Source organism: Bos indicus, chromosome 8 (assembly GCF_029378745.1).
Source record: "Bos indicus isolate NIAB-ARS_2022 breed Sahiwal x Tharparkar chromosome 8, NIAB-ARS_B.indTharparkar_mat_pri_1.0, whole genome shotgun sequence".
Lineage (NCBI taxonomy): Eukaryota > Metazoa > Chordata > Mammalia > Artiodactyla > Bovidae > Bos > Bos indicus.
In genome coordinates this window covers 95017432-95033042 of record NC_091767.1, presented here as the reverse complement: position 1 = coordinate 95033042, position 15611 = coordinate 95017432, and the positions used below count along the sequence as shown (strand labels likewise).

Sequence of the window (15611 nt, the reverse complement as noted above, 5' to 3'; positions counted from 1 at the left end):
CCATTGCATCAGCATCCAAAGTGGTGGCCTGAAATCTCTTCCCCCTTTACAATGACTTTACATTTACACTGGCTACCAGGGCCATCTTTCTAAACCCAGGCATATCATTTCTTGCTTAAAACTGCAATTGTATATCATTGCCTACAACAGTGGGTCTCAACCCTGGATGAATATTAGAATCAAAGAGATTAAATCCGATTCAATGGGGTGGGGCCCAGAAATGAGTATTTTTATTTTAATCCCAGCAAATTCTAATATGCAGGTAGTGTTGAGAACCACTTGTTTACTACCTTAATGGAAAACAGAAATTAAGAGGTACAATTCAACATGTAATTTTTTAGAACAGGGTAAGCATATATCCAATGATTTCAAAATACCAAATAAGCTCCAATCTAGGAGATGATAACTCTCACAAAGACTGACAGAAATTTACTTTAAAAAAATCCTGTTTCTAGACAATTCAAGCATGAAAAATATTTTAAAAGTAAGAGAAGAAACAAAAGAGAAGTACACATATTTATGATGAGATGAACATGTGTAAATAAAAAGATTTAGTGGTAAAGATGAGTGAAAGATGACAAGATCTTAAAATATTTCAGAACTAGAGAGTAGATACCAAGGAGTGAGCAAAGAACTGCAAGTTAAGAGCAGTGAGTAAAGATATGATTTGAATGATAGGCTGTAAGAGGATTGAAAAAGAAAACGCCTACAAAAGCAGAAGCAACTGGCCATTAAATGAAAAGAATATAGGCAGAAAATTCCAGTTCCTTTTCTATTTTTGCCTCTCATGGGCAGCAGTATGTTCTTAGATAAGCTAATATTCACTATACTTTGCCTGTAAACTGGGTGTAAAACTCATTTTATAGGGTAATTGGGAGAATTTAGTGAGATAAATATATATATATGATAGCATCAAGCCCATAATAATGCTCAAAAAATATTTGTTGACTGTTTCTCTTAAAGGTACTACAGAATGAAATCTAAAGACAAAAATGAAATGCAACTCTTAAAAAACATACAAGGCTTTCCTAGTGGCTCAGTCGGTAAAGAATTCATCTGCAATGCAGGAGACCATCTGCAATGCAGGAAATCCGGGTTCCACTCCTGGGTTGGGAAGATTCCCTGGAAAAGGAAATGGCAACCTACTCCAGTATTCTTGCCTGGGAAATCCCATGGCCAGAGGAGCCTGGTGGGTTACAGTCAACAGGGTCACAAGAGTCAGACAAGACTTAGTGACTAAACTGCCATCACCAAAAACATACAAAACAAATATTCAGAGGACAAAAAAATTTTAGTCTACTATTGTGCCAGTAAGGTAGGCAACAGAACTTTGAGATTTCTCCAGTTTCCACAGGGTAAAATTTGATGTTAGCTCTACTCCAAGGAATGGTAATAAAAAAGAAACACTCCAAAGCAAATAACACTATGCCTGCATTTAAAAGTGCACACAATGGGTCTTAATTACCACCATACTGAAATCAACATTACATTAATTACCATTGCATTAAAACATTTCAGTAAACAAATAGCTCCTGACTCTCCAGTCACTCCCAAATCAGCCTATTAACATCAGTGATTGCACTTTCCTGAGCTATTTTAGCACAGAAAATCAAAAGCACCTTGGGAGGTAGGTACATATTTTTATAAACATAATTTTGAAAGGTCAGCTGCTATTTGTCCCAGAGTGAAACTCAGGAGGCAAGGAGAGGTTGTGGACCAGTTCTGTTAGCAAAGAATGTCTCCTCCACCCCTGGACGCTGCATTTCAGTTTCTACTCCCTTAAACTAAGTAGATTCTTGAACAAGTAATTCTAATGTTTTCTAAATATCCTAGATTTGGTGAAACTGAGACATCTATTATTTTTAAAACTAACACTTTTATTTTACTGAATGTGTTATATCTCATCAAAGTTCCCTGTTTTCTTTTCCTTGGTTCAGGAGCTGGACTGGTGTCCACACTTCTACCCATTAGCCATGAAAAGGGTTGTTCTCAAATGATGTTTGCGAGGTAGGCAGTTGCAGAGAGACACAGAATAAGATTACCTAAAAAGTAGTAATAATGAAAAATAATAAGATATCTTTAAAAAAAAAAAGGTATGGGGAAAAGATTAAACACTCACACTTGAGAGGGAAAGAAAAAAAACGTGCCTACGGTAGCAGATCATGGCATCTGGCCCATCACTTCGTGGCAAATAGATGGGAAAACAATCGAAACAGTGACAGACTTCATTTTGGGGGGCTCCAAACTCACTGCAGATAGTGACTGCAGCCATGAAAGTAAAAGATGCTTGCTCCTTGGAAGAAAAGCTATGACCAACCTAGATAGCATATTAAAAAGCAGAGACATTACTTTGCCAACAAAGGTCCATCTAGTCAAAGCTATGGTTTTTCCAGTGGATGTGAGAGTTGGACTATAATGAAAATTGAGCATTGAAGAACTGATCTTTTTGAACTGTGGTGTTGGAGAAGACTCTTGAGAGTCCCTTGGATAGCAAGATTAAACCAGTCCATCCTAAAGGAAATCAGTCCTGAATATTCATTGGAAGGACTGATGCTGAAGCTGAAACTCCAATACTTTGGCCACCTGATGTGAAGAACTGAGAAAAGACCCTGATGCTGGTAAAGATTGAAGGTGGGAGAAGGGGACAACAGAGGATGAGATGGTTGGATGGCATCGCTGACTTGATGGACATGAGTTTGAGCAAACTTTGGGAGTTGGTGATGGACAGGGAAGCCTGGCATGCTGCAGTCCACAGGGTTGCAAAGAGTCAGACATGACTGAGCGACTGAACTGAACTGAAGGTAGCGTAATTGTGTTTGGAGTTGCAAAGACTAAGAAAGAGAGAACAATACTGTCTGCGCAATTCCCTTGAGAGAGAAACAAGGTGACGGAAAAGAGCACTGGCCTGGATGGTAAGAGACTGGGCTCTGTTCCCAGCTCTGCCGTTAACTAGAGGTGTGGCCTCGGGATGGTCACTTTCATCTCTGTGGTGTGATGTTCTTGATGTGTATAATGAGGGTGATGGACCAGATGAGGATTTCTAAATGCTTTCTAGCTTAAAATATCAGCTAGCTGTAAAAGGGCTGCTTTCTACCTCTTGTCCAGCCCAGTACAACGGCAGTGACACTAAAGTCCCTGAAGCCTGTGTGGAAACTCCTGCAGGGCAGACCGGGGATGCAATCTGAATAAACACAGCCCCAACACTTTGCACCAGGGACTCTGCTCATCCATCCTCCATATCCATTGGAAAATCACCAGCTCCCATGATCCCCGACTGAGAAATGCCACTTATTTCCATAGGCACAGCAGGCAGCAGGAGCCTAATATGGGTAGAAGAAGGAAGAAGCAGGGAGCAACCAGACTCCCCTCTAAGAAGAACTAAAAAAAAAAATGTCACAACTGGGAGCATTGTAGACATCATCAAGAAAAACCTCTAATTTTATAGAAAGGCACATCAAGTCCCTGAAAGAAACTGACTGGCAAAAAAAAAAATAACCATCAGGACTGTGTGACTGGGTTGGATAAACACTCAGGACTCAACTCCATGACCACTGCTCTGCTCAACACTTGCATCAAGCTTAGAGTTCATGGATATTTATTTTAAAGGCTTTCTGAAATGATCTAGTCAAAGAGAGAGTTTCAATTATTCCTTAATTTTGATCTCAGTTCTCATACAAACCAAAAAAAAAAAAAAGTCAAGGGGTACCAAATACCACTTAACTGTATGGGAAAAAAAATAACCTAATTCTATGGTATCCTAGAACTTCCAGTTATAAGCAATTCAAGAGGGATTATTCATTTACAAATATAAATAAATATCTAAATAACAAGTTCCCTCTTCAAACCAACTCCCCATCATCCCCTTGAATCATGGGTTCATGTTCTGAGGATCTGTGAGCTTCTTACCATCCCAATGCAGAAGAGGATAAAAAGCAGCAGCCACGGTATATCTGTGCAGCTACGGTCCTCCAGCGGCTTCCATTCTCGCTTGGAGCTCTAATTGAAAACACAAAATAAGAGAGTGGTAAATGTGAATTTTAGTTGAAGTGAGGAAGGCGCAAACATAACACTGATAGCTAAAACCCTGAACCTTTAAGATGCAACTCAAATATTTGTCACTTTTCTGTGAATTTTACCCTAATACCCATCTCTCTTCCTAGCCAGGATTGATTTCAGTGTTTTGTTGGTACCTCTATTAGAGCAGTTAGCATGCTGAATTACTACCACTAAGATGTGTCCCTAGCAGAACGTGAGCTTTGCATAAGAGACCACTTCTCATTTCCCAGCATCTAACACGATGCCTGAGGGTTCGTGGTATGTGGTCAGTATAGACTTTTTTAAATGAATAAACAAATTCTTCCAACGTCAGTCTTAGTGGTAGCTTTTTCTTTGCGTGACTTTTGCCAGACTTAAAAATGTAGAACATGCTTTTCTACACGTTCTCATCTAGGAAGGAAGCTGAGTAAAATGAATTTCTATTGAAGGCGTGGGAAACTTACGGGAAAAGTTCTGCAAAAAGAAGTCTAGGGCCTCCAGTGGCTTCCATGACAAGATACAGGAAACTATCCAGAAGGCTTGTCAGGAGGAAGGACACTAGCAGAAGGAGGCTGGAGATAAGGGAACCCTCTAGTATAATTAGTATTTAGAGTTCAAGAATGAGGACCCAGGGACTTCCCTGGTGGTCCAGTGGATAACACTTCACGCCTTCAATGCAGGGGACCTGGGTTCCATCCCTGGTTGGGGAACTAAGATTCTACATACACAATTAGGTCCACATGCCACAATTAAAGAAGTCTGAGCTGTTCCAACAAAGAACCAGTGCAGCCAAAATAAATACTAAAAATGTTTAATTAAAAAAGAAAAAACCTATAAAAAAGAGTTGGGGCACAGTTCTCAATCAAGTTTGCTTAGCTTTTCCTCCTTCTAAAAAAAATAATTTTTAACTTTGACAAACTGATGAAAGCTACAGATCCTTTTCTTAGGAGGTAAGCATGTAGCTGCATAATTTTCTTAAAAAGTTTAGGGAATTGAGACCCCAGGTTACAAAACTCAACTTTAAAGCATCTGCCTATTGATGTTAAGAGCAAAAATTTGGAGCTACAACCACTCCTTGCTGACCCCCTAAATGCTAACCAGACAAACTCCTTTTCTTTTCAGTGCCTTAGACTCTGAGTTGTTCAACAACGATAACAAAAACCCCACCACCCTTGAGAGCTTGTTCCCAAACACCCACACAAGAAAAAAAAAGAGCACTAGTTAGTCATGGGAAAAAACCTTACCCTGAGACTCTAACTAGCATTAAAAACCAAGTGCAAGTAGGCAGTTTTTTCCAGAGGAATGTAGCACTATGGAGAATGGATAAAGGACTCTGTCCTCTCCTTAGCTCTGTCATTAGGTAGTTAAACAATTTTAGATAAATCACTTCATCTCTCTGGGTGGCAGGAAGAAGTGAGATTAAATCTCTTAGGTTCCTTCCGGTTCTAAAAATCTATGATCAGGAATGCAGTTTTGTGAAGACGCGTGCAATGACAAAAAAAAAAAAAAAAACCTGCAAAAATAATTTGACATTATTCCCAGTTTTATTCAAATAAGAATGCCTGTATTGTGGGCTGTGTTTTGGAAGACAGTTGCTTCCAGTATGAAAAAGAATGTTTCTTTGTATTAAATAATTTCAGTCTTGAATAATGTCCATTACAGTAAAATTACTTACAAACACAGAATTTGGACACCTCTTTGAAATTCATTAAATTTACACTAAGGTGATTTCCAGAACAAGGGCTACTTTGAAATACTAGTTTGCTTATCTTAACAAACAGTATGTACCAGGGGAAGGAGGGGGAACAAGTCTGAGTGAGCATTCTCTTTATCCACAACTTTTTTTTTTTTTAGTATCTTTAATTTAGACCAACATTCACGTTTAATGCTTAAATTTTCACCTATAACATAAACATGGCAGAATTTCATTTTGACCAAAAAAACACAATGATTCGATATCTCAAGAATTCAATTTACTGTGGGCAATTTCTGGGCCAAATACATAGAAAACCTCTCACTGGGGATGAGAAGTGGAGAGAGGATAGGGGTTAAATAAAAAACAGTCACAAAGTGGATCAGAAGAATACAAAAAATGGGTGTGGTCACCCTCACTCAGATAAAGAAAAGCTTTCCCAGGAAGGGCAGTTTATCTCATTGGCTATGTTGAGAATTAGATGTGACCATCTATCACATAGGAAACACTAACTCTTGGTTATAATTCTTATTCACCAATATTCACTTTTCAGTTAACCTTCTCCCTATTGTTAAATATCCCCTTATCATGTGGACCCTTTCATTGAAATAGAATATTAGACTCACCTTTCCCCTTCTATTTAATAAAACTTCAACTTAACGGTGGCATCTTTCATTGTAGCTACTGTTTTTAAAGCTCTCAGTTACTGATTCCTATTAAATAGGCACTATACCCAAAGCTTTACACACATTACGTTTAAAACAGCTCTCTGATGCAGGTATCATCTTTATTGCACAGCTAAGAAACTCAGGCCCAAAAGTTAAATTATCAGACCAAGGTTTCACAACTGTGCAGTTGAGATCTGAACCCAAGTCTGCGGCCACAAAGCCAAATCCAGTGAGAATATCATTCATTTTGCACTTAGTCAGTAAAGAGCAAAAATACCTACATTAGTTTTTCCTTACACTGCAAACTTTGCCCATACTGCAAACTGCAACCCAATAATTTAAAATTCTATAGGCACAGAGAAAAAGAGTGATATGTTTTATAAGCCATGAAATTTCTCAAGCGAGTCAGGAAACCCAACAGTTGAAAAAATTTAAATGATTCTTTAACAGACTTAACCAAGTGGTAACTGGATTTAATGCTGTCTGTTTCTTTCAATTAAAATCCACATAGACCTAGAAAAAGTAAAATGTTTTCAAAAGCACTTTTTAAATGTGATTTTTATCCCTTTCTCAAATTCTGCATAAGGTTAATACAGGCTGTCAATCAGTGTTAGTTTAGGTCTCTTCCCATTCACAGAATCTTACATTTCAGGAACTAAATAAGACCAAAGGAAAATACAGTCCAAGTCTTTAAGTGACTAAGGGAAAAGAAAGAGACTTGCCTTGACTTGCTCAAGATCAACTGCTTTGATCTTCAAAACAATTCTGTTAGTTATCATTATACAGTCCCAGTTTTTCAGCTTTGTAAAAGAGAAAACCAAGGTTCAGAGAAAATTAGTGGAAAATTCATTACTGAAACCGGAGGCCTCTAGTAGAGAGGTGGAAACTATAAGAATTAAGAAAACATTAAAACAAAAAACAAAAAACATAATAACAGAGATGAAGAATGCCTTTGTCAGGTTCATCAGTAAACTAAACACTTCCAAGTAAAGCTCAATAAATTCAAGGATAGTCAACAGAAATTACCCAAAGTGAAACACAAAGAAAAAGAAAATTAAAATTAAAAACCCAGAACATAATAATATCAAATGGTCTAACATGTGTAACTCTAATCCCAGAAAAGTAAATGGAGCCGAGGAAATGTTAGAAGAAATACTAACAGAATTTTCCAAAAATAAGAAATCAAAGCATAGATCCAAGAAGCTGAGAGAATTCCAAGCAGGATAAATACAACACACACATGTACACAAACATACCCTACACAAACTATATTCAAACAGTTGAAAACCAAATACAGAGACATCATTTTGATGGCAGCAAGAGGGAGGAAAGGGCAGACTGTAAACAAAGAGGCAAACATTAAGCAAACTTCTTATCAGAAATTGTGCAAAGCAAAAACACCATGGGATGACATCCTTCAATTACTGAAAGAATTAAAAAGAAAAAAGAAAAGCGTTAACTCAGAATTTTATACCCAGAGAAAATGACTCTCAGAAATGAAGACTTTTTCAACAAAACCTAAGAGAATTTATCAGCAGCAAACTGAAGTACAAACAATGTTATTCAAGCAGAAGAATATGAGACAAACTTGGATATTACACAAAGAAATAAAGACTTCCAAAAACAGGTAAAATGAAGTTTTTAACTTTTTCATAATCAAGTATTTTTAAAATAAGGGTGTAAATATTTGTGCATAACAGCATTCACATTACAGTCTTCCTGCACACTCTACAAGATTAATAACCTAGAAAGCAGAATTACAATTTTTAATACTAGTACTAGACCATAAAAAATAAATTTAAGTCAGATCACAGCTGATGTCTGCCTGATGTTTGTATTATATTCATATCCTTAAAGTTAGGGAGGAACAATGTTTAACTTCTTCACATTCCTTCCTACATTTTACACATCACAGATTGTAAAACAAAACAAAACCAACTTCCATATCTCTTTCAGAAGTCATAGTACAGGTAACTACATCCTAGACTTCACATGCACCATGAGCCCTAACAGCTAAAACCAAGGCTTTCTGATGAATTTGATTTCATAGGGGTGTGCATTTTTTAGGAAATAAATCCTGTGAAAAGTTCTGTCTTAGATTTCCATGTTATTTCAAGTGAAGATACAGTTGTTGAGTAAATGTTTTTGTAGATAACAGTCACTCACAAAGGTTTTGACAAGTGATATGTTACAACCAGTAAGTAAAATCAGGCATCACTGGAGGGCATCAGCAGTGACAGGCAGGCAAGGTGGACCAAGCCAGGGAACCACCCAGGCAGGAAAAGGTCTGACAGATGTGAATCTAGTTCACAGAAATAGGCGGGGCTGGAAGACATAAAAGCATCAGAGAGGAAATAGCAACAATCCAGACTTAAGACAAAAAGTCGGTGAGGTCTCAAATTTGGAAACTGCAGGGTCCAAACTCCAGGATGTCAAAGATCCAGGTGATACCTAACGGCAAAGACCGAATGCCCCCTGTCCTCTTTTTATACTCGGCATACTGTCTGTATGCCTTTCTTCTAATCAAGACTGACATACAAAGATTCCCAAAAGACTCCTATCATAACTCAGTAACACTATTACCTAGTGCTATGAGTCTTTCCTTGATCCATGAGATTTTTGAAACATGATGTGACAATAATGAAAAATGTGCTTTTAAACAATAGTATTGAAAATTATGTAAGTTCAGTTCAGTTCAGTCGCTCAGTTGTGTCCGACTCTTTGCAACCCCATGAATTGCAGCATACTAGGCCTCCCTGTCCATCACCAACTCCCTTTACGCAAATTCACGTCCAGCGAGTTGGTGATGCCATCCAGCCATCTCATCCTCTGTCGTCCTCTTCTCCTCCTGCCCCCAATCCCTCCCAGCATCAGAGTTTTTTCCAATGAGTCAACTCTTCCCATGAGGTGGCCAAAGTACTGGAGTTTCAGCTTTAGCATCAGTCCTTCCAAAGAAATCCCAGGGCTGATCTCCTTCAGAATGGACTGGTTGGATCTCCTTGCAGGCCAAGGGACTCTCAAGAGTCTTCTCCAACACCACAGTTCAAAAGCATCAATTCTTCAGCACTCAGCCTTCTTCACAGTCCAACTCTCACATCCATACATGACCACTGGAAAAACCATAGCCTTGACTAGACGGACCTTTGTTGGCAAAGTAATGTCTCTGCTTTTCAATATGCTATCTAGGTTGGTCATAACTTTTCTTCCAAGGAGTAAGTGTCTTTTAATTTCATGGCTGCTATCACCATCTGTAGTGATTTTGAAGCACAAAAAAATAAAGTCTGACACTGTTTCCACTGTTTCCCCATCTATTTCCCATGAAGTGGTGGGACCAGATGCCATGATCTTTGTTTTCTGAATGTTGAGCTTTAAGCTTTAAGAGCTTTCACTCTCCCCTTTCACTTTCATCAAGAGACTTTTTAGTACCTCTTCACTTTCTGCCATAAGGATGGTATCATCTGCATATCTGAGGTGATTGATATTTCTCCCGGCAATCTTGATTCCAGCTTGTGCTTCTTCCAGTCCAGTGTTTCTCATGATGTACTCTGCATAGAAGTTAAATAAGCAGGGTGACAATATACAGCCTTGACGAACTCCTTTTCCTATTTGGAACCAGTCTGTTGTTCCATGTCCAGTTCTAACTGTTGCTTCCTGACCTGCATACAGGTTTCTCATGAGGCAGGTCAGGTGGTCTGGTATTCCCATCTCTTTCAGAATTTTCCACAGTTTATTGTGATCCACACAGTCAGAGGCTTTGGCATAGTCAATAAAGCAGAAATTGATGGTTTTTGGGAACTCTCTTGCTTTTTCCATGATCCAGCGGATGTTGGCAATTTGATCTCTTGTTCCTTTGCCTTTTCTAAAACCAGCTTGAACATCTGGAAGTTCATGGTTCACATGTTGCTAAAGCCTGGCTTGGAGAATTTTGAGCATTACTTTACTGGCATGTGAGATGAGTGCAATTGTGTGGTAGTTTGAGCAATCTTTGGCATTGCCTTTCTTTGGGATTGGAATGAAAACTGACCTTTTCCAGTCCTGTGGCCACTGCTGAGTTTTCCAAATTTGCTGGCATACTGAGTGCAGCACTTTCACAGCATCATCTTTCAGGATTTGAAATAGCTCAACTGGAATTCCATCACCTCCACTAGCGTTGTTCACTTGACTTCACATTACAGGATGTCTGGCTCTAGGTGAGTGATCACACCATTGTGATTATCTGGGTCGTGAAGATCTATTTTGTACAGTTCTTCTGTGTATTCTTGCCCTTCTTCTTAATATCTTCTGCTTCTGTGAGGTCCATAGCATTTCTGTCCTTTATCAAGCCCATCTTTGTATGAAATATTCCCTTGGTATCTCTAATTTTCTTGAAGAGATCTCTAGTCTTCCATTCTGTTGTTTTCCTCTATTTCTTTACATTGATCACTGAGGAAGGCCTTCTTATCTCTTCTTGCTATTCTTTGGAACTCTGCATTCAGATGCTTGTATGTTTCATTTTCTCCTTTGCTTTTTGCTTCTCTTCTTTTCACAGCTATTTGTAAGGCCTCCTCAGACAGCCATTTTGCTTTTTTGCATTTCTTTTCCATGGGGATGGTCTTGATCCCTGTCTCCTATACAATGTCACGAACCTCCATCCATAGTTCATCAGGCACTCTATCTATCAGATCTAGACCCTTAAATCTATTTCTCAGTTCCACTGTATAATCATAAGGGATTTGATTTAGGTCATACCTGAATGGTCTAGTGGTTTTCCCTACTTTCTTCAATTTAAGTCTGAATTTGGCAATAAGGAGTTCATGGGCTGAGCCACAGTCAGCTCCCAGTCTTGTTTTTGCTGACTGTATAGGGCTTCTCCATCTTTGGCTGCAAAGAATATAATCAATATGATTTTGATGTCGACCATCTAGTGATGTCCATGTGTAGTCTTCTCTTGTGTTGTTGGAAGAGGGCGTTGTTATGATCAGTGCATTTTCTTGGCAAAACTCTATTAGCCTTTGCCCTGCTTCATTCCGTATTCCAAGGCCAAATTTGCCTGTTACTCCAGGTGTATCTTGACTTCCTACTTTTGCATTCCAGTCCCCTATAATGAAAAGGACATCTTTTTTGGGTATTAGTTCTAAAAGGTCTTGTAGGTCTTCATAGAACTATTCAACTTCAGCTTCTTCAGCATAACTGGTTGGGGCATAGACTTGGATTACTGTGATATTGAATGGTTTGCCTTGGAAACGAACAGAGATCATTCTGTCGTTTTTGAGAATGCATCCAAGTACTGCATTTCAGACTCTTTTGTTGACCATGATGGCCACTCCATTTCTTCTGATGGATTCCTGCCTGCAGTAGATATAATGGTCATCTGAGTTAAATTCACCCATTCCAGTCCATTTTAGTTTGCTGATCCTAGAATGTCGACATTCACTCTTGCCATCTCCTGTTTGACCACTTCCAATTTGCCTTGATTCATGGGACTCTTGAGAGTCCCTTGGACTGCAAGGAGATCCAACCAGTCCATTCTGAAGGAGATCAGCCCTGGGATTTCTTTGGAAGGACTGATGCTAAAGCTGAAACTCCAGTACTTTGGCCACCTCATGCGAAGAGTTGACTCATTGGAAAAGACTCTGATGATGGGAGGGATTGGGGACAGGAGAAGAAGGGGACAGCAGAGGATGAGATGGCTGGATTCCATCACTGACTCAATGGACGTGAGTCTGGGTGAACTCCGGGAGTTGGTGATGGACAGGGAGGCCTGGCGTGCTGCGATTCATGGGGTCACAAAGAATCAGACATGACTGAGTGACTGAACTGAACTGAACTGAACATTCCAGGTACCTATGCAATATTGCTCTTTACAGCATCAGACCTTGCTTCTATCACCAGTCACATCCACAACTGAGTACTGTTTTTGTTTTGGCTCCATCCCTTCATTCTTTCTGGAGTTATTTCTCCACTGATCTCCAGTAGCATATTGGGCACCTACTGACCTGGGGAATTCCTCTTTCAGTATCCTATCATTTTGCCTTTTCATACTGTTCATGGGGTTCTCAAGGCAAGACTACTGAAGTGGTTTGCCATTCCCTTCTCCAGTGGACCACATTCTGTCAGACCTCTGCACCATGACCTGCCCATCTTGGGTGGCCCCACGGGCATGGCTTAGTTTAATTGAGTTAGACAAGGCTGTGGTCCTAGTGTGATTAGATTGACTAGTTTTCTGTGACTATGGTTTCAGTGTGTCTGCCTTCTGATGCCTTCTTGCAACACCTACTGTCTTACTTGGGTTTCTTTTACCTTAGACGTGGGGTATCTCTCATGGCTGCTCCAGCAAAGTGCAGCCACTGCTCCTTACCTTGGATGAGGGGTATAAGTTACTTAACTTTTCAGGTAACACTCTAAAGCATTCTGTCAGTTCTTCAAAATAAATACTGAGCACCACACAAAGAATCTGAGATCCAAAGCCAGGGAAGATATCCCCCTACCCTCACAAAGCTTTAGTTTGGCAAGAGAGGCAAACTGAGGACTTGGTAACATTAAGTGATGTCAAAATAAAGATGTGTAAAGAGTACTGCAGGAATAGAGATGGGGAACCGTGAAGTAAATGTTTGTAAGATTTGTTGAAATTACCTCATAAACTTCTGAAGCAAACACTAAAAAATGATTCTCTGTTGTCTAAAATAGAATGTGTTTTGTGCCCAAAACATACTAAAAATTCTTTCTAGCTCTGATGGGAAATATTGACTGCCAAATAAGAAGTATTCCACTCAGAAATGTGTAGTAGTAAACAAACAGAACATTAAATTGATTAAAAAAAAAAAAAAAAAAACACAAGTCAGCCATTTTTCTCTCTTCATTGCCATTAAGATTTCTCTATACTACATTTTATGGCTGCTCCACTTAGAAAGAGGCCTTTCAGTTTTGGAAAAGAGAAAACATATTGTGCTTTGTTTTCTGGTACAATTAGAGCAGGGCTATATTTATTAAGCTAACTAGAATAATATTTTCATGTTGATATCATTGAGATTCCCACTAATACTGAGTTAAGTAATATCTGGTCACATATATCCAGAGTCACTGTAAGCTGGAATTTCTGATAGGCTAAAGGACAGAGGCTCCCCCTTGTTATTTCCCCAGAGCAAGCTAGAGAACTGCATTCTCCTTCATTCAAAGCAACAATAAGTGGCAATCTGGGAGGCTGGTCCAGAGAAAGAAAAGTAGGGTATAGGTAGTATTAACCCTGAAAAAAAAGGACAAACCAGAGTCAATTCCAACACCATTTTGGCCAGCAATTCACAACTACAGCACTGGCCATGCCTCTGTGTTTTTATTAGTCAGAAGGTATACCACAATTATTCATTACTCATGGTTAAGTACTTAGAAATTTAAACAGAATCCAGATCATTATAAGGTTATCAACACTTGCTTATGTTCCTACGGGATCAGCAAAAAGTACAGTTAGACTGACTGGCCAGGGATTGCAATAAACTGAAGCCTACACCTAATGACAGGCGTACTAATATCATCCTTCCTGTGTGCCTCTCTACAACACAGATTCATCCACCCTGCCTTTCCCAGATTCCAATGAAAAGCCAACTCTGTATGTGAAGGCTAAAGCAAGCTAAGATGTGCTCTTTCACCCAGCAGATTTCCAGGATGTATCCTTGGAAAGTGTTCATTACTTTTTTGAATAATCAAATTCCGTCTCTCCAATTTTCTTTGACCACCACAGTCTCTATTTTCTGGGTAAACAGACCACCTCTGAAACAGGATCATAGTTCCAGCAGCTCTACTCCTTGGCACAACCAGAAAGCCTCTAGTCACTGAATTCATCTCCAAGGTCACTACTATAGACATTTGTGATTTAAGCACATATGTTGTAAGCACTGGGCTATCTGTGAAGACTTTATTTTGTTCATGTCAATCTGCTTTACACAAAAACCTCCAGTGTTAAAGACAGATAGTCATACACTCCACATCTTCAAAGCTCCCTCAAAGGACTTAATGGTTCATTAAATTCCCCAATATGCTTTTATTTGCACAGAGTAGTAACAAAAGAATAAAAGAGCTGATGTATATCATTTTTGCCACAATTTTCAGGAGAGTGAGCAGACCTGATGAAGTTGGGTAGCAATAAAACATGGAGGCTTTCAGCTTTCTGTTCATAGCACCTGAAAATAAAATCTTGTAATAGGATTTTGAAAGACACTGTCTGTCCTTTGGGAAAGCTCTTTCAAGGATTTGGAGTGCATAACTATGTACAGTTACCATAAGTAATCCGTTTCATTTGCTAAGCCTGGTGATAGCAATTCATATTTGAAAAGGAAAAATAAAAGCATGATTTTAACAGGCAGTTAAAGGTAATAAGCTACACTGAGTGGAAAGATACAGGCATCTGTGTCCAACTGCTTTTCTTAGTTCATGAACTTTATGCTAAACCACAAACATTCCTCTGTTTAAGGAAAAAGTGAAATGGCAATGATAGTTGCTCTAAGTTATGCATTTGCATAGTGACAGAAAGACCATGGGGAGATATGTTGCCAATGACTTCATTCTTTCCCTGAATGCCCTAAAAAAAAAAAAACAAAAAAAAAACCTGTGGGTTTGTTACAAAGATGTCCTTCTTCCATCAGACAACCCAGGGGCTGTCTTTCTTATACATGAGCACATGACAATTACTGGGCAGGGGCCACATTCCTCCTGCCCTACAACATAGCTCACAGCATGCTGTACCTCCATGAGCAAAGAAACACCATCAAAATTATACAGATAAACCTTGTCTGTAACCCTTGAATAGTATTTCTAACTTGCCTTTCTTCTGAATCAGTGGAAAGTAACATTTTTAATTTAAAACTAGTATTTGGTTTTAATTATATAGTTTTTATGGGCTTCATTTCTCCCCATCACAGTCTACAAGTGTCAGAATATCTTCAGTACTTGGTGACACCAAGGGCAGACTGATAAGACCAAAGCTGTACTTTGCACCTCCAACTTACTATAGTAAAGCCAGTTTCCTGTAGCTAATGGATTTACTGACTTTTATACTGTTACCCACTCCAGTGTTCTTTCCTGGAGAATCCCAGGGATGGGGGAGCCTGGTGGGCTGCCGTCTATGGGGTTGCACAGAGTCGGACACGACTGAAGTGACTTAGCAGCGGCAGCATAATACTGTTACCCTTTCTCTTAAAGCAGGAACTCACAGGTACTCAAGATAGGATTCTCATTCCAGCCTT

General features: G+C 39.1%; 1 protein-coding gene across 4 annotated transcripts in view; it reads right to left on the bottom strand.

Annotated features, from left to right (window-relative positions):
• SLC44A1 (solute carrier family 44 member 1) overlaps positions 1–15611 on the bottom strand; it is a 231916-nt gene that overhangs the window by 162584 nt on the left and 53721 nt on the right. For all 4 annotated transcript variants that reach the window (XM_070795224.1, XM_070795226.1, XM_070795225.1 and 1 more), the window contains exon 2: positions 3907–3996. In XM_070795224.1, the coding sequence (XP_070651325.1) occupies positions 3907–3996 (90 nt within the window). The remainder of the gene's footprint in view (positions 1–3906; positions 3997–15611) is intronic.